Source organism: Anas platyrhynchos, chromosome 1 (genome assembly GCF_047663525.1).
Source record: "Anas platyrhynchos isolate ZD024472 breed Pekin duck chromosome 1, IASCAAS_PekinDuck_T2T, whole genome shotgun sequence".
In the NCBI taxonomy this organism is placed as follows: domain Eukaryota; kingdom Metazoa; phylum Chordata; class Aves; order Anseriformes; family Anatidae; genus Anas; species Anas platyrhynchos.
In genome coordinates, this window is record NC_092587.1 from 97,115,074 (window position 1) to 97,138,530 (window position 23,457).

The following is a 23,457-nucleotide window of genomic DNA, read 5'->3' on the forward strand; positions in this document are numbered from 1 at the left end:
GTGGGGCGCGGGAGAGATGGGGGCTGGGGGCGACGCGGGGGGGAAACCTCCCAAATCTTGGCAAAACGGCCTCCTGTCCTCGTCCCCCTCCAGCACGGTGCCTGCTCACCCCTCAGAGTCCCACGCCACTGGATAATTTGTGGGCGAGCAGCTCACCGTGGTCGCTTTGTTTGCGGCTTGCCTCTAAATATAGCCCTGCGCCGGGGGATGCAGGCGAGCACCCGCCCCACTGTCTGCCCGCGGCTCCGGCTGGCCAGAGAGGGGTCTGTCCTGTGTGGAGTGGGGCTGGCAGACAGAAGGGCCCACAATGGGTTTCACATGCTAAAAAGAAGTGCCCTTGTCCTCGGCCCCTGCTGCAGATGCCCTTGTGACTTTGAGTGGGGCTAACACATCACACGTGGCGCCCAACTTGGGCGCTGAGGTGCTGACGGGGCAGTATAATAAGTAGCGAGCAGAAATAAGAAGCTATGCTTATGTTTTAAACATAACATTAATTAATAAAGAAAAGGGGACGGTGTAGATACTAAAAGCCCTCATGCACCGAGGAGAAAATTTTCTTTCTCTTATAATTTAGAGGCTGCCAGAGCGTGGTTTCGTGGCCCCGAATGACAGCAGCCACGTCAGTTTGGGGAGAAGACTGCTCTGCAGTCACACAGAGACCAGACCTGCCCCACTGCAGGAGGAGAGCTCTCAGAAAATAGATAGCGTAAGGATAAAAGGAAAAGGTCATTTTCAGACCACACCACTCCATCACATCAACGTTAATTCATGTTAGTCTGTTACTTTGGATGTAACTGAATGCCATGAAAAATGACTGAGATTCCCCGGCCCAACCTGGCAGTGCACTTCAGCAAAGCTATCTAATAGGTTTATTATAGTTTATTGAGCAGCCGTTAGCAAGGAGTAGATCAGAACTACTGCCCAGATGCTAAATGGCCTTAGGAGTGATGGCATTTTTGGAAGAATTATTGTGGCAGGATGGGTAACTCGGTGTCTAGGGCCCCGTGCTACCTCCATCCCTGTCAGAAGAAATAATGGCCAAATTTCCTTCTGAGCCTCATGGCCCGTTGGACTAATGCGTAGGGGCCAGTCTGCACAGCACATAGAGTACCTTCAGCTCCCCCCATGTGGACGATCCCTTGCAGGTACTTTTTATGAGCAAGGCATTCTCAGCACCAGAAGCCACGCTCCCACCTCTCCTGCTGCACCCCAAAGGAAATTCCCTTCTCCCCATGTAGCAAGGAACAATCCTGGACACCAGCCCCTGCAGGGATACGCAAAGTTGCGTCCTGGCTCTCAGGAACACTGCAATTAGCTCTAATGGGGAGAGACTTGGACAACATTTTGCTTTCCCTGAAGAATGACCTCTGTTTCCTGCAACAGAAAAAGTGACTTGCAAATCTGTTTTGCAGAGCGACCACACTTTATTACCAGGCAGAGTTAATAGCAAGGTTATTTTGCTATTAAAAAAAATAATGAAAAAAGTTAAGCATCAGATTGCAATGTTTGGAAACAAGGTTAAGGAGAGAGAAGACAGCAGAAGGCTCCATCAACATCTGCCTGCAAGCTTAACTCCATCCTGCCCGCCAGATCCAGCTTGCATCTATTCAGCACACAAACTGGGGGTGGATTCCAGCAAACCCTCTCCCTGAGAGAGCGAGGTTTCAAGTACCTACCCCTCCTCTCCTTACAGTCCATTATTTATGTTCCTATCTTTTCAGGAGAGCTGTAGAGTGAAGGGTATCGCTGGGGATTTTACAGGTACTCATTTATTTTATGCTAATTTAGGGGCTCTCCTCACAGAGTGGTGTTGCTTTCAGCCACCCAGCATTTGTGAGACTACTCATGGAGTACTTTCAAGCTTACTTGAAAATAGACAGCCCTGATGAGAAAGGGGACTGTGCACTGCTGTTCTCCAGCCTTTGTTTCCATCCTTCTTCAAAGTCAGTCAGGTGAATGGCACTTAGAAGCTTCCATCGTATCATTTTCCACATTACTCAGTGAGCGAGTTCTTCAGCATCCTACAGCCATCTTTCTGTTGGATTCTCTATTCCTCAGCAGAATTACTTGCAATGTGCTCTCTTACCTGATTTCATGCATAAGGACCCCATACTTTTTTCTCATTACAGCCCCACTTCCCACAATTTATGCACTACTTCTGACACCCACAACTCGAGTTACCCTGCAGAGCTCCCACGGAGACTGCACAGGACATACTAATGATGCCTCCGGCTGACTCAGCCCCTGGCACAGGACCATCTCCCCCTCTTGTCAGGTTATAAGAAATAGGAGATTTCCCTCACCTTCCAGTGAAGGACTAGCTTTCAGTGCCAGCCTGGAGTGAGCTTTAAACTCATGGTCCCCTTCTGCAGCTGCCTCCACAGAAGCTCTCTCTAGCATTGTCCCACCTTTCCCTCCCCTCTCAGGTCCCATTTGTCTCCCAGCCTTTTTACAATTCACAGCCCACACACCACAGCTCCCAGACACCCCACATCACATCCAATACATATATACCAGATATAATGGTGGCCCCTAACAACGTGCAATGCCACTGTGATGTTCAATAGGACCACAGAATGGTCAACTTCAATGGGAGAGAGAGAGGCCTCAATTCAGAGGGAGGAAGCAATGTTGGCAAGCAGTGACCTGGATCATTCACCAGCTGAACACTTGTGCGACTGGGAAATTGGTCCCTGCCTCTCCCAGTAGCAGGGATGCAGTGTGCATGTGCTATGCAGGAGGCTCTCTCTCTGCCTCAAAAAATTTCCACTTGAAAAACTCCAAGGTGTGCACTAGGACAAAGTCAGAGGATGGTAGCAGCATATACAGAGCTGTATAAAAATCCCAGGTAATGAACTGGCAGCTCAAACTCAAATGAGATTTGTGCTCAGCAGTGTTTCTAAGGAGTGCTGCTTCTGCACTTTGCAGAACTAGGGGTGTCAGGAGGGGTGTAACTGAAGTAGAAATTGTTGTTTGGTGGGCTCAGTCTTTGTGAATTATTTTGGGGAAGTAAGAGAGGAAATCAAATATACCCATACTCTTTCCTTATGAGTATAATAATTAATATCACTTGAACGATCTGTTGATAGCACAGGGCCTGATGACTTCTGGTGCAACTCTGTGATAATGGTTAAATTCAAGGCCTTCCAGCCCTCATGTTTGCAGCAAATGGCCTCTTTTACCTCATTCCAATCCTTTTTTTTTTTTTTTTTTCCTCTTAGTAAGCAGAGGAATCCCCTTTTCACCCTGTTTTAATTACAGGAGCCACGTGACCCTTCCTGGAGCAGCTGCCACACAACCAAAATACATACACCAGGCCAGCAGGCTCACAGAAAATATGTAAGTAGGTTACACGGGGGCGGGGGAGACCATTAAACACAGCAGGACCCACTTAACTGAGTACCTGTTAGAGGAGCAGAAAGTGGTGGAGGATGAATGATGGGGTGGCTCTCCTTCCTCCAGCAAGCCCCAGCGAGACTCAAGCTGGGTGGAGAGGGAGGCTGGGAGAGGAGCAGAGGGGTTTGATGTGTGCTGAGGCTGGCGTTGCTAATGATTGCTTCCCAAATAAATAAATCAGAGAGCTCAAATATGCCCCCGCAGCTATTGCTCTGGGCTGGTAGCTGGAGGGCTTGTGTAGCTAATGCGTTCTCCAATGCTGGTGGAAAGCCTTCACTCTGCTCCAGGAGAGGAGCCTGCAGAGGGGTGCCAAGCCTGGCTGGCTCCCCCAGCCCTCAGAATGGTGGGGGAGGACACCAGTCCACACACTGCTCCTGCAGGAGTGTCCCCAGAGCAGGGAACAGCAGCAGCAAGGTAGGAACAATGTGTGGGTTTGGGATCCACTCTCCTTTGTGAATGCTTTTAGGGAGTGCAGGCAGACTGAGTCCTCTCAAAATACATTTAAATTCTAAGTTATTAAGGGTGGTGTTTTGACATGGCCCTGGATAAATTAAGGACTGCCTTATCTTTTGGAGAAAAGTCCCTTTAGCCACCCAGAGAGCACCTCTGGCATTTGATTAGCCAGGGAATTGTTTCTTGCCTCAACCGGGGTAAAAACTGTGTTTGGTTACACTGCAGTATGAGGGTTTTTCACCAGCCCCTGTATTTATATAATCTTTCTGCTGACAAATACACCCAAATCAAACACCTAAATAGGATTAAAGTAGGCAGCTTATTACTGGCTCTTGAGGAAGAGCAGGAATTATGGTAATCAGTCATAACAGTGAAGTTGGGGTGTCTGACCCCTACAACTTATCCTTGAAAAATACTATACAAATAGCTTCTGAATCAGTAAAGAGTAATTTCATATTCACTGAATAATAGAGAAAAGCACAAACGAAAATAGCCAGATCTGAATATCAATGTATTTTGGGTTCTTTCTTGTTGAGAGGAAGACGAGCATAATCACAAGTGAAATAAGTGCCAGGCCATATTTAACCCTCTCAGCAGTCCAGCGAGTAGAAACATAAATTGTTCAAGTTTTCCAAAAATAGAAAATCATCTTGCCACAGTAAACGGTGCCTGCTGTTCAGTTTGGGGTCCACCTCCCCTTTTGCAAGAGAAATATTCAGGGATGTTTCCTGCCCTTTGATGACATTTTGCTGCAAATCCCAGTCAACCCCGTGCAGAAGCTGCCTACACTGCTCCTGATTTCCAGAGAGAAAAGTCAGAGGACGCACACCCCATGCCTGGGTCATGTCTGAATGTGATGGTCACGTACAACATTGTTCTGGGGAATGCAGTGCACAAGGGCATGGTAACAGGCATAATTTTTCCTCTCCAGGTGGCTAATTTAAATTAATCCTATGGAGTTAGTGACTAAAAGCAGTCCTTACCTCATGGTGGCTACCAGCAGCCTGTTTGAAAAGGGTTGATGAGTCCCAAGGGTGTTCTTGATGGGCAGTGTCTCCATCTTTTAAAATCATCCTTACAGACAGGTGATTACTTGCCTTATTGGCACTTTTACCGATGGAAATGAGAACTGAATGGGTTGGTTGAATGTTTTGCACAGTAATTTATGCTTGTGGTCCAATATAGCTCATATTGAGGATCTATTCCTCTCTTACAACTGGGGCAAATTCCATCTCTAGAAGCTCTTCTTCCAAGAGAGGATGAATTATCTGAGCCGTCACCTGTCTGGCACCATTCAGCTGCTATTTATTTCTGACATGTTCGTGTCAGTAGAAGGCTTTCCAACCTCACAGAGATACTGGGAGATTTCATTTATACAATACTGTGAGATTGTCTGATCAAAGGCATACAAGTGGAAATCATTACTGTTATTTTCAGGCATGTCTTTAATCATAGATTCTCCCTATTCATCGCAATCATTGCAATTGTAACTCAGAAGTAGGTTCCCTCACCACCTGGCCACTTGGTGCTCTTCTAATCTCTGACTCTTGCCTATACAGTGAGATTCCTCCTGTATCCCTCCTCCACCTCTCCACAATGCAAACGTGTTCACTAAAATTTCCTACAATAGCTTCACCTTACATGGATTTGTTTCTGCAAACCAACATGATATTGAACTTTTTGCATCCTGAATCTCTCCCGCGAGGAAATGAGAATAATACTTGGTGCTGTCTATGCAGGGACCATTCACAGTGCTTGACAACCTTGCTGAAATGACTGAATTACATTCCTATCAGCAGAAAATCTGAAATGAGTTACAGCTATTTATGAAAGGAAAGGGAGGAATTTGCACATCTTACTGCAGAAAGGAATAAGCTTATTAATGCCCCATCTTTTTGACAATTTACATCTCTTTTGTCTAATCACGCACTGAATCTCAGTGCTGTGGAAGCTTCAGGACAGAAAAAATGAGGTGTCTGCTTTCTGTTGTTTCTATGGTATTTGGGCACCTAACATTATGATAGAGCTGGTCTGTAGCATCTCCCCAAACCAATGCATGTGAACTTTTTTCCTCCTGTCTGTCTTTTACCTGTAAAGATGTTGGGAAGTGTGGTGGGGAAAAGTGGAGCACCTCCAGAAAGGCCTATGTGATGGAGGACATCTAGTCTACTCTGTGAGTTTTTTTCTGAGGGTCCTCGATCCCCTAGAGCCAAGAAAGTTCATCTTCTGCACTCCTGGGTTGTGTTTCAGAGGCTGGGTCTTTCATTGCCAAAAGGTTACAAGCTGGCTGGGGTGGTTTTGCTCAGTAATTCAGGTCAATCCAGCTTGAAGATGGCAGTGGAAATCCGGTTTGGTTTTGACCATAGTGATCTGGGGTGCTGGAAACCATGAGAGTGCCAAAAAAACCTTTGGTATTAGAGACTGCCTGCAGTGACAGGAAACCTCATGCAGGCATTGACTCTGTTTCCATGTGTTTGTCCCTTTTCTTAAGCATCCTGTGTAGTAGCTGTTGCCACTTTCATGAAGGCTGAGGTGTTTCTCAAGTCTCATGCCAGGGAATAAAAGGCTTGGAAGGACAGGAACGGGATGTGGAGCATTCCCATCTTAAATCACAAATTCTAGTCTGGACCCAGGTCATCTGAAAGTTGTCATCACCTAGAATTTCAATCTGCTTATATTTGCCCTGCATGATTAAATATTCATGCCAGGATATTCTGCCATGCATGATGAGAATATGCAATGTAACCTCACTGGAAGGACTCTGCTGCAGATGTACCAATATGCTGCTGCTTGCTGAAATGAATTCCGCTTTTGTTAGTTCTCTAGATTCCCCTTGATGGACTTTAGTCTGGTCTTGGATTATCCCATGTGATCATCCCATTCCAGAGACTGATTTTTATTTTATTTTTTTACATGTACAAACACAGAAAACCATCCTCATCTTGCACAATGAGGCCAAGGGCAGGACAGACCGTGGTAAATGGCCTCCTCGCTCCTAGAGACGTGTGATCTATCTGAACACCAAGAGATTGTTGGGCAGCAAACCCTTTGCTACAGATCATAGCAGAGCAACAACCAGCTGATGGCTAATTTCCTTGGGGCTGGCAGCCTGGTGCTTTGAACAGCCTGAACTTCACTTAAAAAAAAATTATAGTGATTAAGTAAACACAGCTATAATGGAAATCTTTACTCTGCATATTACAAACCAAAATGGCCATGAAGGGAGCAATTATGAAATCTCAGGACTGTGGTGAGGGGAGGAATCATTTGAGCTGTGCTGTTGTTTGTTTTTGTTCATCATTTATTTCCCCTGGGAAACTTGACTCTGAAGCAGTCTCTGCTGCGTTGGAAGATTCTTTACATTTTCGTTAACCCAGTTTTCCATTCAGTCTTGAGCAAGATGGGAGGAAAGATAAGGGTTTTACACGAAGTCACAAGGCACGATAGACTACCTTGGGGAAGGATTCCTAGATCCCGTTTCCAATTCCCATTACAAGCCCACAACACGAATTGTGCATTGATCGCGCTCTCTCTCTGTTAGTCTTCAGTGACATGACTGATTTTACAAAGATTTGAGAGAGTGGTGAAGATAATGCAGGAGTGGCAATGTTTAAGCTGCACTAATGGGAACTGTAATGATGGCTCAGAGACAGCGGACCTCTTCCCTTTCTGGAGATATATGGTTGTTCCTAGTGGGTTTTTGGGACTTGCTCGATTCAGGAAAATGATAGTGTAAAGCAGCACCAGGCTTTCAGCTTCAGCTGATTTTTGCTGATGTTTGTTCAGGACCAGAGGGAAATTAGCTGGTAGACTGGCTCTTAGCAGAAAATTGACTGAGAAATGGAGAACACAGCAGAGAAACAGTTGGTGAATGATGGGATGAATGGTAATTCCCAGGTAGTCATAGCAAAAAGATTGATGCGGTCCAAAAACCTAATATACTTCCTAAATGTATATAATAATGCAAGTTCAGGAGCTGCTTCGAGGGCAGGAGCCAACTTGGAGGCCTTTTCCTTGACTGAGCAGGCTTAACCAAAGAAAGAGGATCTAGCGTTTCCTTGTGAGCCCTGCTAAAGCTACAGAGCTTGGTGCTAGAACCAAGTGGTGTGCAGACGTGATAGCAAAGCAAAGCAACAGGCCAATAAATCATGATTGTTCAAGACCTTCAGATGAGGACAAACATTTCTGTTAGAGGTTTAGTGCGTCCCAGGAGTGGAGAGCAACCCAGAGAGACTTGAAAAAAGGGAACAGAAATGTTAGCAGTTCCTATTAGATGGCTATTAATTAGGTAAGGAAGAAAACTGCCCTGTTAATCACTGAAATGTTTCCCCAGCTCCATGGTGGGCTGGTCCCAGAGAGATGCTGTGTGAGAGAGAGGGCAGATTTTCTCCTTCCCAGGTGAAACACAGACAGTTTGGGTACAAGGTGACAGAACTGAGCTACTGGATGCCAAGGTGGCCTGAAACAGTGTCAGAGTAGGCAGTGTATGGGGAAGAAGGGACCTAATTTGGAGGAAAAGGGAATGAGGGCTGAAGGAAGGGATTGAGTTTGGAGGGATAGGAATAACTATGGCATGGATTTGACAATGGGCTGTTGCTATTGCTGTGGCAAACCAAACCAGTGCAGGGGACCCTCAGCACATCAACACAAAAGGAATTATTATTCCTTCTCTTCCAGGGTGATTATCAAACACATACCCACAGGTTGGTCTGAAACCACCTTCCTTGTTCGTCCTCGCTTCTTCCAGAAGCCAATTAAGTCCTTCCCGAAGAGATACTCCATGAAACAGAGGCTTTTCTGAGACGGGTAATGGTTGTCACCCCAGCGCTAATCATAATGAATCACGCTCGGGCTCCTGTTGTGCTCATATTTTCAAAGAGATGTTGGTTCTTGATCCGTTCATTAATATTAATTAGCAAGGAGTCACGTTTCATTTCCCACTTATGTGTCCAAGCTGCATCATCCTTGTGTACCCTCTGCTAAAGGACCAGATGCCATTTATGGCTGGCACAAAATAATTAGCTAATAGTTAAAGAATACGTATCTCAAGTTAGTTAAATATTTATGCCAGACTTTTTCCATTTTGGCTTCCAGCCCTCATCTGGGGGTTGCAATGCAATTTAGGGAGGATATGAGAAAGTTTTCACAGTTGTATGCAGCAAGCTTTAATTATACATTCTCCATATGGATGCAAATGTTTGATGTTATACAGATGTTGGCAACGAATTGACCACCAGGTACCAGAGTAGAAATAGCAGACTTCAGCAAGCATATCAAAATCTAATTCCCTTGTTGTCACTGCATGCTGCATAATGCATCAGTCACTCTTTTGCTTCTGATCCAGCCTCTTTTGCTCAGTCAGAGATCTCTGCTGCAAAATATTTTTAGGCAAATGAATAAAAAAAAGTGGCCAGGGCTGGAGAGCGGGCACGTGTGGCTTGGGCGTAACTGGAAGTCACATCCTGCATCTTCCCTGGAGCTGATTTCTGGCAGTGGGAGAGGTGTCTGCCTTTATGAGTCCTCAGGTTTTGCTTGTAACAGCCACGCAGGGTGCCCTAGATCATTTGCTTCACCTCCTGGGAGCTCTCTCAGGCAGCCCTGTGTTATTCCATGCAGGATGTGGGGCTGTGAGCCTCCAGCACCCGGTACCATGAAATGCTACCAGGAGGAGCAAGGACATCCAGTGCTCTTCTGAGCTGCACAGGAGCTGGGGCTCCCTGTGCTGTGCCAAGCAGAGGAGAGTATTTTCCCTCCTGATGCTCAGCATCACGTGGAGATGTGCGTGTGTGTGCAGCTCCCAGTGCTCATCCTGCCCGAGGGGTGCAGAAGGAAGCTGGGGGCAAAGGCGGCGGAGGGCTGTCAGCTGGATTTCTGCTCAAGGGTACACACGGAATATCTGCTCTCCTTAATACCTTATAGGTGAACGGTGATCCTTTAAGGGGTCCTGCTAAAGGCTGTCTTTTGCTGACCTTCCACTCCTACTTGTGTCGAGAGGGTTTGCTTCTGCCTGCTCAGGAGCTCAGAACACCCAAATTATCCGCAGCATCTTGAGCAGATAATTACACCGAGCCAATCAGTGTGATAACCTGGGCGCTTTCACCTTACTGTGCTCTTTGATAGTCCCTCATCCAGCCTCGATGGGGACACAGTTCTGCTGAGCCTTCATTTTCTGGAGCAGGTTTGGGCAGGGAAATGGTGGTGGTGGCGGTGGGGAGAAGGGGTAGTGTTGGCTAATGCCTACGTTAGAAATACCAGGTGAAAAAGTGCTTGTGATCAGCTCTCATGGGAGTATCACACCCTCTAAGCAGGTAAGATGGGATGGCTGTCTTGTGAGCTGCATCTGGGGCATGGGAAGAAGCAGCGACCCACACCTTTCCTAGTTAACCTGCAAGCCTCATGCTCCTGCCTTCGAGCTTGCCCGGTTTCACAAGTAAGCAGAAATAGGCTTACTCACATGGGAGATGAAAAAACTTCTAAGAAATATGTGGGTGCTATAGTAGATAGTGTTATGCTTCACCAAACAGAGCCCTTCCCTTTGAGTCAGCCTGTGCTTTGGCGATCCAGCCTCTACAGGCAGATTTTTTTTTCTTTTGGACTAAATTATGAAAACCGTGAAGGATTTCTCAAGGTTCCAGTTAAATTGCAGTTTTTGCCATTCCAATCTGCCGTTCCATCTCTACAGGCAAAAACAACTGCATTTTCCCTGCCACCCCTTCTGTGCTGTGAAATAGCTGTCATGCTCTACCCCAGAGTTAGCTGCATTGTTGCGGGGGAAGAAATGTTTTTTCTGTCCATGCACGAAAGTGAATAGATAAATCTCTTGAGATGAAGAGGCAGTTATTTTGTCCTGAAGAGTGGGAAGTGGATGGAGGAAACAGAGAGAAGCCTACAGTGAGCTACAGCTCAAGAATCAGTGCAAAATATTTATTCCTTGCAGAGGCAAAGGAGAGCAGTCCCACTGTTTTTCTTCTCCTAGGTTGGGAGCACAGGAGTGACACCAGAGTAACACGGTTCTTCCCTCCTGGGAGATGGCTGTAACGACAGAGGTTTTAACTTATTGTATTTAATAAGGAGGGGAGAGACAATAAAGCAACAAAATGAAACTTCTGCCCACAATGTAGCAGGAAGGGGAAAGAGGTTAAAGTCCAAGAGGCAAGTCTGGAAAGTGGAAATTGGGAGTGCACAAAGCACTTCTGCACAGAGCTGGCTCTAGAGATGAAGGATGCTCTCTTTCTGTGGTTACCTATACTTACTCCTGTTAAAGGTTTTTAAGAGCTCTGCCCTCCACATAGCAATGCAGAACTGCTGGCACTAGGATGGATGTGTGCATGGTGCAGGGGGCCCGGTTCTCACCTTGCTGGAGGCCTGTACAAGTTCCTGCTTTCTATGATCCATGCTCGAGGGCAGAAGTGTTGGTTTGCAGCCCCAGGAGAGTAATGAAAAGTTAGCAGGAGGATTCGTGCTTTCCCTTCTCTTCCAGGGATTGTCTGCTCCTTTCTTTGTTTAGCTGGAAAGAAGAAAGCATGGAGGACCAAAGAAAAGGAGGTGATCGAGTGTCTCCATAGGAAAAGTTCCTCAGTAAAGGAAAAATCCTCTCGCAGTCTGGTGAGAATAACACGCGGTGCTCTAGTTACGGGGGGCACGGGTGAAGGGAGCTAGTGAGGATGCCAGAAAAAGAGTGCAGCAGGCGTCATTGCATGGTGGTGATCTACTTTTAAGTGATACCAGAAAAACCTATTAAATATATAACCTCAGCGCCCAGAAAAATGTGTTAAGAGGTTTATTCGTGTAGGAAAAGCTTCATCTTATAAATATAGATAAGGGCTTCTTTTTTTCCTCCTTCTTCTTTTGGATTTCCTATACAGAAAATGCATTTGGACTGTAATTTCCCTTCTGGGAAGCTCTACCTAGTTATGCTGCTTGCTGTCTGGCAGGACTGCTAGGTCTGTGCTGCAAATGGGATAGCTTGGCGTGATGAGTCCTTCGTAACGCTGATCCCACTGCGCCCTGCTCCAAGCCTCATCCTGCAAAACCTTGTGTTTGTGCTGCCCTGTGAGAGGGCTGGTGGTTTCCCTAAGCAGTTTAGGACCATTGTGTGCTGAAGGTGAGGCGTCGCTGCTGATCCTTTCGGGCCATACCTCCCGTGGGGCTGCTGCTGACCGACCAGTGTGGGGAGGAAGATGCAGAAAATAGGTTGATCCTGCTTTTTTTTATTTTTCTTTATCTCTCTCAGCACAGACGCTTTCTTTTCAGGCCCTGCAGGGCACCTTAGGTGGAAATGCTGCCATGGAGATTAAATAAACCTGTGGTCCTTCAGGTTACCACCTTCCTTGCTCAACAGCTGTCTTGTTCTGAGTGGGTAGAACAGGAGCTGTCTCTGATCCCCATCCTCATCTACCAACAAAAGTCCAGCCACTGTCCTTACGCTGATCACAAATCAGACTCTCATCTTTGTGTCCATCCTCTTCAGCCCAAAATAAACATGATTTTGTTTCTTTGTTTTGTTACAGATGGCTGTCAGAAGCTCACGCTCAGCAGTGCTAACACCAGCCTGTTCTTGCTCCCAGTCCTCCCCACCAGTGCCTCTCATGGTATCTATCCCTGCCCCACATCACTTGGCCTGCACTCGGGGCCTTGCTGTCTTCCCACCCACCCCATCTTGTCTTGTGTCACACTGCTGATGTGCAGCCTTGCCTAGCCATCCACACACTCGTCCAGGCGCTAGACCATCTCATAACAGCCAGTACCCTATCCGTGGGCCTCGACAGGGAATTAATGCTCTGAAGACACTCTTCATAACGATGCTGGGCTGGGTTATCCCCCTCTGCTTGGCTTTTTGTCTCCTCCTTTGCTTCTCCCTTGTTTGCCTTGTCTTTTCACACCCTCAGAGCTCTTCAGCTGTTCTTGTGCTGCCCTTTCCCAAACAACTTAGAAAGCATGGAGGCCTGTGCTGACCTTCCCTTCCTAGTTCTTCACACAAACATTGCTGGTTTGTACTTGCACAACCATTCCTGCCAGTGAGGAGGCTTCTGTGGACACCCGCGATACTCCGTTGTCATCCCTTTTCACATTTCTCCGAAGCTCTTATGTGTGGCCACGGGTAAGTAAACAAAATAACTGCAAACGTAGACACTCCAGTGGCTTAATCACAATGACTAACATTGCCTCGTGGCTTCTCTGTGCTCCTCTTTCCACATGTAGCTGCTGCTGCTCTCCTTGCCACTCAGTAACTGTGAATCAGGGCACTTCCTCTCCCCTTCTCCACCCCACCTACGTGGGGGCCCTGCTCCGTGCTTGTTGCTCCTAGGGACTATGACAGCTTCCAAAATCACCCCACTGCCACAGGGTGACTCACGTCCTGCTGCTATGGGTAGGCTCCCTACGATGAATGTGAAGGACAATCCCATCTGTGTGAGTTGTGAAATAGCCCGGTGATGGCATGTTTGCGTTATAACACCGTTGTGTTTGACTGCTGAAGTGGAAATGGAGCTATCTGCTGATTGCATTACGAAACTCCTGCCTTGTTCCTTCCCAGGCTCTGTCTCTGGTCTGGGACACACTTGCAAATGTCCCACTGTGGTGTGTTTCTTCCAGAGTGCTTTGAGTATTTTTTCCTGATTGCTTTCTGCCTCAGGAGCACGATGATGGTACCAGACCTGACCTCCGACGTGAGGTCTGTCTCTGCGCTCATGCAGCCCGGTCCGAGTGCCAGCGCAGTGACAGGCAGCTCCTCCGCTGTTGGCAGGGGCACTTGCCAAAAAGCTGTGAGATGCTTCAGTGCGCACTACTTTTTCCTGTTGGGGTTGAAACCAAGGCAAAGAGGAGTGCACTAGTTAACTTTTTATCCTAAAACAAGTCTGCAGGAAAGACATTTGCTGTGGACAGTGAATCCACCTGGCAGTAGGCATCCTGTAGATCTGTTGCCACTTCTCCCAGCCTCACCAGGACAGGTGGTGACAGTAAGGAGGAGGGGGAGAGAAGTATTCCTGGCTCTTCAGAAAGGGCTCTTGACTCCATTTGGTTCTGGGGGTGTAGGCTTGCTTTTTTTTTTTTTTTTTTTTTTTACCGAAAGGCCTGCCTGCAGTGGGAGAAGGATTGAACCACAAAGCTTTGTGACCCTGAGGAAAGCTGAGACCAAAACCAAAGCAGGGCTCCTCACTACCTGAGTCCAAAACCCATCACTGACCCGTGAGCCTACATATCTCCTGTTTGATCTCCACAGCCACTACACCCAGAGCACATTGCTCAGGCCCATGTCCTGGCGGCCTGTGAAAGTCTCCAAGGAGGGAGACCCCACAGCCTCTCTGGGCAGCCTGTGCCAGTGCTCACTTCCCTGCACGGTAAGGAGGTGCTGCTGATGTTCAGCTGGCACCTCACGTGTTCCAGTTTGTAACTGGCCCCAGTGCCCCAGGTGTGGCCTCACCAGTGCTGAGGGGAGGGGAAGCTTCACGTTCCTCCATCTGCTGGCAGCACTGCTCCTAATGCAGCCGGGATGCCATCAGAGCCTCCCTTGCAGCAAGGGCACGCTGATGGCTCGTGTTCACCTTGGTGTCTGCCAGGACACCCAGGGCCTTTTCTTTTTGAAGAGAACAATCTGGTGGAGGGGATGAATGGGGGAGCAAGTCTTGAGATTTAACATTCAGGGTCCAGGCAGAAGGTGAGACTTCTGGGCTTTCATTCCTGCTGTCATGAATATTTTAGGTTTTAGATAGTGATTCTTCTATGTAAAGTGCAAAACAATCCTGTGAGTAAGGGAATGGTGTCCTGGACTTCTCCCTCCTAGATGATTCCCAAATCATTTGGTTATGACATAAAGGTGACCAACGCCCACAGCAAAATGCAAACAGAGTCGCTGCTATCTTCTGAAATCTGCTGTCAGGCCAATATTGAGAGAGGTATGCATTATGTATTGGCCTCAATCACAGAAATGAAGGTGTGGACTCTGAAGTCTAATGATTACATACTTCATCCAGAGTAACAATCAAAGTGCTTATCATAGCTAACTGGATGAAAGAAATGTTTCAGGATAAATGACAGTAGCAGAGAGACTGCTTTTTTTTTTTTTTTCTGTACAGTTGCCCAGGACCGTTTAGAAAGAATTCAGACACACCCAAAGAGTCCCACGGTGTTAGATCCAGCCAGGAAATTGATTTTCTTTCTTCAAAATGATTCTGTGGAAAAACGTGAAGTGCAACCAGGAGTTCAAAGTCTTGTGGGATAAGAGGCTAAAAGTCTGCTTGGCAAAGGTGATTTTTTTTTTCTGGTTACTAATGAAAAATCCATTTTTTTTTTCTGGTTGATGCTGAAAATGCCTATTTGCCCATTTCTCTACGTTGCTTTTCTTCCCAGTGTAAACAAGTAAATGAAAAGGAACTGCTGCTCCACCAGTTATCACGAGGCTTGAGGCTTGAATCCAACCTTTTACTCACCTATCTCATTGTGGCACATGCAAATCACAGGGAAATCTGAATTAACCAGCAAAACATCACAAACCTGGGACTTGAGCTTGGCTTTAGGAGGTAGGATTAGAAAGCAGTTGGGTGGCCACCTTGCCTGTGGGCTTCTTCATCTTCGGCAAACATCGTTTGCTCTGCACGTGTTCCAAGCCAGTGGTGTCATGTTTTTCCTCGCAGACAGATCATAACCTCAGGCAGAGCGCAACTTCATACGTGGGGACATTTAGGAAAAAATTGGCATACTCTTCCGTCAAGCAACAGTTAAAATCTGCAAAGGGATTAGCTGCCATACACTCTGGTGCTTGCTGACAGATGTCCTGAAAATCTACACGTTGATCTATCTTTGCATAGGGTTTTTTTTTTTTTTTTTTTTTTTTTTTGCTTCCCCCTCTTTCTCTCTCTCCTCATCCCTCTGCCCAGGGTACAAATGGGAATTCCTTTCACCAGCAGCAGCCTGGGAACTGCCTCAGTGCCATCCACGGAGCAGCGAGCTGGTCCCAGGGGGCAATCTCAGCTGCACTAGACCCAGATACTCAGCCTGGCTGTGGTTGCCAGCTTTCCTGCGATGGCAGTACCGCTGCTTTGTACCAGGGAAGTTAGGGTTTTATCTCTGTTCCAACTGCAACCTCTCAGATCGTTTTAAAGGAGCTTAAATGTTGGCCATTAAATATAAATATCTTCTTTTTCCTCTGGGTGAAACCAGTGTGCAAAACTTTGCAGTGTAAATAAGGGCTGGAGAAAATGTTTTTAGAATTGTTTCAGCTCAGCTAAATGGCCGTGGCCACTTGTCCCCTCCATGCCCCTGAGCTGTAGGTGTGTCTCCTCTCCCTTTCAGCAATGTGGCAGAGGAGGTTTGACTGGATCATGGCATCCCCCGTGCACATCTTCAGGCCAAAGGACCCTGATTTCTGTGGATTTTCTTGCATGGTCTTGGACAAATCACATAGGACGTTGTTAAAAAGTGTGGGGTTTGTTTGTTTGTTTGTTTTCTGCATGATTTGATTTCTGATTGCTCAATCTGCAGCTCTGAGGTGGCCTCTAAGAGGAGACAGATGTGTGTGCGGGCACAACCTTCTCTGAGTGATGTTCTTTTAAACCATCCATCTCTGCTCGGAGGCAGTCCCTCACAGCAGGTCAATCCTGCAGCTGTAGTTTAACCTCCCTTCATCTCTTTCCCCATATCTGCTTTCCTTCTGTGCAGGCAGGAGATCACTCTTCCTGACTTGAGGAGGAGTGGGGAGCCTCCAGCCTCACCAAAAATAAGTCTGGGGCCTGCTTGAGCCCAGTCCCCTGGCTGCTGTGCTGTGTTGCCACTACTCTTGCCGCACACTGAGTGAGCAGAGCACCTGGAGTCAGGGTGTGGATGTCCCTTTGCTTCCCCAGGGCAAAAGATACAACTCCCCATCACAGCTGCTGCATTACAACAGCTCCTGGCAGTTCGGAGGAAATCCACCCTCACGTCCCTGTCCGCACAGCAGCCGCCCATCTCACTAGGGCTGTGGACACCCTGGGGGCTGCTGGTGCTAGAAGAGGCAGGGTGGGTGGGAGTACTGCCCATGGTCACCCGGCCCGTGGCTATTGCAGCACCCCGCTGCCAGCGAGCAAGCACGTGGTGAGGCCTCAACGCACGGCCTCTTCAGGGGAAGGTGCTGCTCAATGGCCCGATTGTGCTGGGAGCACGAGGCAGCCCGGACCTGCCTTCCTGAGAGCTTCCTCGTGGCTGCCGCGTGCTTGAAAGGCGCGTCTGTCAGACCACCATCTCCTTCCTCCTCCCTCGGGCACAGGAACAAACCCAGGGACAGACGGACGGATGCCCCCAGGGAGCAGGAGCCCCACCAGCAGCCAGAAATGCCTGGCTGAACCCAAGCGCTGACTCGGTTTCCCCACTGATGCAGGCTTGGGGAGGATGTTTTCCTCCGAAGTTGGGGAGTGTTTGCAACGTCCTCTGAGGAGGAGCGCCCTGGTGAACACTAAGCTATTTTTATTATTGGGGTCAGGCGGGAGAACAAGCGCAAAGGTGATGAGGCTTTTTAAACGCAGGTTCCCATTAATAGTCTTTAGCACACGCAGTTCTTGTTATAATCTAATTTGACTGGAATTGGATTAATCTTATAATGCTATAATGTCATTTCCATGGTCTTTTTATATTTTTATTGTTACTGTGCATTAATGCAATACTCTGCGAGAGCTCTTTGAAGAGGATGTGAATGTTTAGTGAATCTCCAATAACATTTTTGCAGGGCATTTTTTGTGCTTCTGTTAGGCTCCTACGTTGTGCAGTCACACGTACTGTAAAAACTAAGAACGCACCCAAATTCACCTCAAATTGTCTTGCAACAGGCTCTGCTGGTGAAAGCAATGTATTCAGAGCAAGGAAAGCAGGGCTCTGCTCCCAGCTTTTCCCTGAACTGCTCTGGGAGCTCACCTGAATCATGCTAGTGTTTCCAGCCTGAGATGGAAATAATTTGTCTAGACAGGAACAGAATGGGTCCCTGGTCTATATCCATTTCCATCTAGAAAACCCTGCTGGTATCACCAAGCTTTAATATTTCCTTCTCATTCAGTGTATCCTGAGCAAATGTTTTTTCCTCATCCTGTGCTCTGTATTTCTTAGTTCACTTTTTTTTTTTTTCCCCCGTTGCTTTTATTTATTTCTCTAGTTATACATCGTTTGAAGCATTAAAGATCTTTATCCTGCATACATTTAGAAATGCTGAAGGTTTTCTTCAAATTAGCCCCCCAGTGCTTGCTCTAAATACTCGTGGGCTTGTTCATGAGGCCTTATAATAGGAGACTGCACGCCAACAATACTAAGCAAGCTCAGTGATATCACACTGCGTGACGTTTCAGCCCCAAAATCACCTAAGAGAGAAGGCAAATAGACTGGTGTTTTCCATCAACTCTTATCATCACCTCTGTTCTTTTTCCAAGTCTCACTTGAAGGCAGTCTAGATGTAATTAAAGCTTAAGGGCCAAAGCGTGAGCTTCATTTTCAGCGCAAAGCCATCGCTAACCCTTTCTCTTCCACTCTTCCCCAGTCATTCTGCTCTCCGGCTCCTCTGTTCTCCGAGCATGACAAAGCTGCAAATTAAACCTCCCACTCTGAAAATGTCACAGCTTAACGTTATTAGCCTGCAGAAACAGAATTTGCTAGGTCACTAGGTGCTAGCTACCACTGGATCTGCCACAGCCACCGCGCCGGGAAACGAGTCCATACGGCAGTACCGACAGCTCTGAGTCCTGCGTGCGCAGCTCCTAGGGACTTGGCAGGTCGTACCGGGAGGCTTGGGACTGCCTTGGCGTGGCATGGGCAGGTTGGGCTCCTGCATTTGCAGCACCCAGGCCTGATCTGGGACCCAGTGCATAAGCAGAAGGGTCTCCTGCACAGGGTCCGTGCGGGATCAGAGTGCCGGGAGGGTACCTGCTTTGCGATTGCTGCCACTCCTGATCTCTCTCTTACTTTTATGAGCAGCCGAGCAAACAGGGGCTTCACTCACAAGGACGTTCGAGCATCTGTGCCCTTGAGAAGGGCGTCCTTCATCTCCAGGTCATGAACAAGCCCCCCGGTCCCTCGTGTTGCCCTAGCGAGCGTTTCAGCGCTCCCTGCCTGCACTTTCCGTGCTCGCCCGGCGCCGACGCCCGGCGGCAGCATCCCAATCCCATCCCGGGGGCAGCCCTCCCGGAGCGCCGGCACCGGGGGGGGGACACGTTGGGGACCCTTCTCATCTCGCAGCCCCCTAGGGCCCCCCTTCCCCTAAAAACAAAGAAACCCGCTTTACCCTTTACAACCTCGGCTTCACATCGGGGTGGCCGAACCCTTCCCGAGCGCCCAGCCCGACCCGAGCGGGCAGCGGGGGACGCCCCCAGCCCCCTTCCCACCCCTCGGGGGGCTGCCCCCGGCTCGGGGGGGGTCCCGCAGCCCTCGCCCCCCGGCGGGGGGAGCGGGGCGGGCCGGGGCGGGCCGGGGGAGGAGTTTGGCGGCGGGGAGGAAGCGCCGGGCACCCCGCGGCGGCGGCAGCGCCGGGCGGGCGGGCAGGTGAGGGCGGCCCCGCTGCTTTGGGGAACTTTGCGGCCGCGGGGCTGGCCTTTCACCCCCCTCCTCTCCCGGTATTAGCGGTATTGTTTTCATAGAGAGATTTATTTTTTAATTTTTTTTTGGAAGTGCTGCGCTGCCGAGGCGCTCTCCCCCCATCCTCCTGCCTCCTTCCCCGGGGAGAGGAGGGGAGAAAAAGGAGGAGGAGGAGGAGGAGGAGGAGGAGGAGAAGAGGGGGAGGCTCGGCGGCCGCCCCGCTGCGGGGGCGATGCCCCCGCCCGCCTTGGCGCCTCCCCGTGCCGGCCCCGCCGCCTTCCCTTTGTGCCGCCGGGCCCGGCCCGACGCCCGCCCCGGCAGCGGCGGGACCTAGAGGCTCCCGGAGCCCCGCAGCCATGCCGACCCCGCCGCCGCACCTGGCCCCGCCGCTGCTGCTGCTCCTCTGCCTCGGTGAGTGCCGGCGGGACCCCCGGGGGTCGCCCCCGCCCAGCCCCGAGGCTGGGGACGCGGCTCCGGCGAGGCGGAGGGAGGAGGGGAGGAGGATGTCTGCGGGGGGGGGGAAGGTTTCGCCTCCCCTGGCAGCCCCAGGGGGCGGCCGGAGCCGGGTGCCCCCTTTTGGGGCGAGGGGCAGGGCTGGGGGGAGCAGTATGGGGCTCTGGCGGGGTAAGGGGGGGACCCTTGCAGAAGGCAGCCCCCGCGGTGTGAAAGGCGGCTGGGCTGCTCCGTGCCGCCTCTCCAAACTCCTCCGGTAGTTCCTCCGTCCCTGCCCGCCCGCATCGGGTGCCCTGTGCCGGGACATCGTGTGCCCCAAGCCCATAAGCGCCGGGGTTTGTCGCGTCCCGTCCCGCGAGTGCCCGCACGCCGCCCTGCGAAGCGCTTCGGGATCCCGCTGCTGGGGGAGAGCTGCCGTCACCGTGCGAGATCCCCCCCGGCAAATTTGGGCAAGGCAGAACCGGAGACAATTGCGAGGCTGCTTTCTTTGCGGCAGCCTGCGAGCCTGGCTGAGCCCCGATGAGTCAATAGGAGCGGTTGTAGCAAAGACAGCACAGCACCCTCACGCTGCTGGTGCCTGCGTGTGTACGGAGCCACCTCGGAGTTGCCTTTTCGTTGGGGGGATTTTCTGCTCGCGCTCATGCTGGGGAAGCAGTGGTGAGGCTGGCGGTCTTCCTGCCCTAGGAATCGTCACGTACCTGCTCTGTGATTTGGAAACTACATCTTAAGTCACAGCCGTGCTCCCGTGTCTCTGATCTGCGTTTGTGCACGCTTGCATGTGGTTTCTCACGCCGCCTGTCCTTCTTTAGGAAAGAGAAAGAAAGGCAACTCTTTGAAATGGTTTTGGAGAGGGTTCAAACTTCCCCTAACCAGTAGCTTTCGCCTTTGGGTTCCCTGACAGTAACCATCTTAAAGCTAAGTTTATCCAGGGTGCCTCTGCCCCGCCGCTACGGGCAGCCTGCCATACGTAGCCCACAAGATGGGTGTAGATGAGCAGCGTTCGCTTGCTGCCTTGCATTTGCACACCAGATCTCCCTGGCTGAGGAGCAGTAACACCCTTCTCCTGGGTTAAGTGCTCCTAATATGGAGCAAGCAGCTCGTCGCCCCGAAGCGTGCCTGGCCGATGCGGCCGTGTAGCAGCAGAGGGCATTGCCTTGCCGAAGGCTTCCCAAGGAGGTGCACGAGTGGGACCCAGGGGCCTGTGCAAGGCACCCCATGGTGGTGCTGAGCCGTCTCTGGGTGCTTTCCAGTGGTTTTAACAAGGCCAGAGATGCGCGACTCAAAGCCTTGAGTTGTGCTGAAGTGGTTTTAGGTTGCTGTGTGTGAAGCTGAGACATCGTTGACTTACAGGGAGAGAGGCTGGGAGTAAAAAGCCTCGCTTTGTAGCATAAATCTTGGGCTGGGTAGGAAAGCACTAGCTTTCCAAACAAGCACTGTTAATGCTAGAATGTGAGGATAAGATACTGTGGGCTGAGTGTACAGGAGAAGAAATACAACTCGATTTTTCCTTACCGTTTTGCAAACTCATCAGAATTACCGAAGGAGGAGTCGCGGTTATGCAAAGAGCCGGCGGATGATTTAATGCAACGTATCAAGCATTAACTAGCTAACGGGATCCGAGTAACTGGAAACCCGGGGTTTGAAAACCCACATCTGGCACGTGGGTGTAACATTTGTAGATCTCTGCTGTTTTTTCCCCCTCTCGCTGCAGTGTTTGTTACAGGGTTCTTTAAACAAGTGGCACTTCATCACAGCAAGTACAAAATGGGAAAATAGAGCAAGTGCTGTAAATAATCCTCATGCAGCGAGGAGACCATTAATACTTGTGCCAGCCAGTGCTAATCCTATGTGTAGTTGTAAGATTTACCTTCTTTTTTTCCTTTTTTTCCGGGGATGCAAAGTCTGATACTACTCATATTTATGGTGTAATATATAGGAAACACAATAGGCTTCTGGGGAATGCTGAATTCATTCACGTTGGTGACTGGTTTATGAATAGTTCTGTCTTTGAGTCTCCTGCAGTATCCAGAATGCCACCTGTGAATGCAATTTACAGCTCTTTGTGTTCAAACATTGCATATGTATATATGTACATAGACTCATTACCCTCTTCCTCTCTCTATTCATGCATAGTAATTGGTGATTTATTTGCGATTCCTGGAGGGGAGTACAGCCTGCGGAAGGTCTTGAAACTGCAGATCACTTGTAAATGGCATGTTGGAGTGAAATAATGACGCAGGGGTGACTCCCAGGGAGATGGGGGATGATCTTACAGGCCTGGCTGCCGGCAGAGCTCGCCTGGTGGGGAAGGGGTGCTGGCTGGGGAGCTGCCAAGCGCTGCCGAAGCGCTCTGCTATTGCTCTCTCCTGCTTCGCTGCTGCTGACGGAGAAACGATGGAGTGGGTGTTTGCACACGCGGGCTTTGGGGTTGTTTGTTTACCGAAGCTAGCGGCCCAGGAGCGTCGCGGGAGCCTCATCTGCTCCCAGATGCATTGTTAGCATCGATGGCCAAGATCATGCTTGCTCCATCTGTGTCTGCCCGAAGTGCTCCGCTGTGAGCTTCCTTTTGCAAGCCCGTTGTGCTGCTGTCACCCTGTGTTCACTGCCCCTAGGTCACCCAGGTGCGTGCTGCAGGACCTGGACCATGTTTCTTTTGGGGTGAGCCTCGGGATGTCAGGCAGAGGCTGTGCGGCGGAGGCTGCCTTGCTATGCCTGCCCCAGCTGTCTGTGCTGGGCTGGAAAGCTCCTCTTGTGCACGTCCCCAAGTGTAATTCTTCCCGTCCCCAAATGGGATTCCTCGGAGGGAGGCTCCATCCCTTCAGTCTTGGCCAGGCTGCATGACATCCTGAGGCTCCAGCAAATCCTGTTTATTTACACAGGAGGTTTTGGTTTATGCGAATTGTTGTCTTCTAGTTGACCTTCCGTCAAGTTAGATTACTTTATTAAAGCGGTTTTTATTGTAAATCGAATGTGTACTTGGAACCAGACCCATTATGTAAAGTGAAAGGCGGAATAAACAGACACACAGACTTTGCAGGGGGGGAGGTCACATGGAGTTTGGGAAGGAGAGTGCTTCAGTGTTGGGAGACTTAGCAAACTTTTAGGACCAGGAAAGTGATTTTTTTTTTTTTTCTTCCCTCCTTCCTTCTGTCTCAGTCTTCTTTTGTACTCCTGCAAAGTCAGTGACACTCCAGCTGTTGTCACAAAGGTTATACAGACTAGTATGAAGCCAGAGGTGTTTTAGGTGGTGTAACTCAGATAAATCTGAGAGTGCTGTAAGCTGGAAGCATGCTCCTCACTGTGTGACAGATAGCGATCTTCAGACCCTGCCCAGAAGCTTACTAGGCTGGGAAAACTGCCTGAAAGAAAGGGGAAAGCTTTTAAAGCGCAATTGAGTTTTCTTCTTGTTGCTAGGGTTCTTCTGCTCGTGATGCGACTTGTCTGCTCGTACCAAGGATGTTCAGGCCCTCCAGCCAGTGTCTGGAAAACTGCAGCGTTATGATTTGCCTCTGGCTTTTGAGTTACTAAATACTCCTTAATGATAACCTGCTAAATTTGTCTCGACACCATTTTTGTATTGCCGTCTATTTTCTATTCCATGAAATGCTCTTAAGGAATGGTTCTCTGGTT

At 49.3% G+C, this 23,457-nt stretch overlaps 1 protein-coding gene and 1 long non-coding RNA gene across 2 annotated transcripts in view; both read left to right on the forward strand.

The window, feature by feature from the left end:
- Nucleotides 1–11: 11 nt before the first annotated feature.
- Nucleotides 12–18,865, forward strand: LOC119717920 (uncharacterized). The gene is made up of 5 exons (XR_011804057.1): nucleotides 12–3,339; nucleotides 11,330–11,454; nucleotides 12,360–12,949; nucleotides 14,925–15,095; nucleotides 15,199–18,865. It is a non-coding gene; the product is annotated as an uncharacterized lncRNA (long non-coding RNA).
- Nucleotides 18,866–19,281: 416 nt separating this feature from the next.
- The window catches only part of IGSF3 (immunoglobulin superfamily member 3), an 81,107-nt gene continuing 76,931 nt past the window's right edge, over nucleotides 19,282–23,457 (forward strand). Inside the window, exon 1 of the mRNA XM_027449359.3 lies at nucleotides 19,282–19,785. Coding sequence (XP_027305160.2) covers nucleotides 19,731–19,785 — 55 coding nt within the window. The 5' untranslated portion in view covers nucleotides 19,282–19,730. The remainder of the gene's footprint in view (nucleotides 19,786–23,457) is intronic.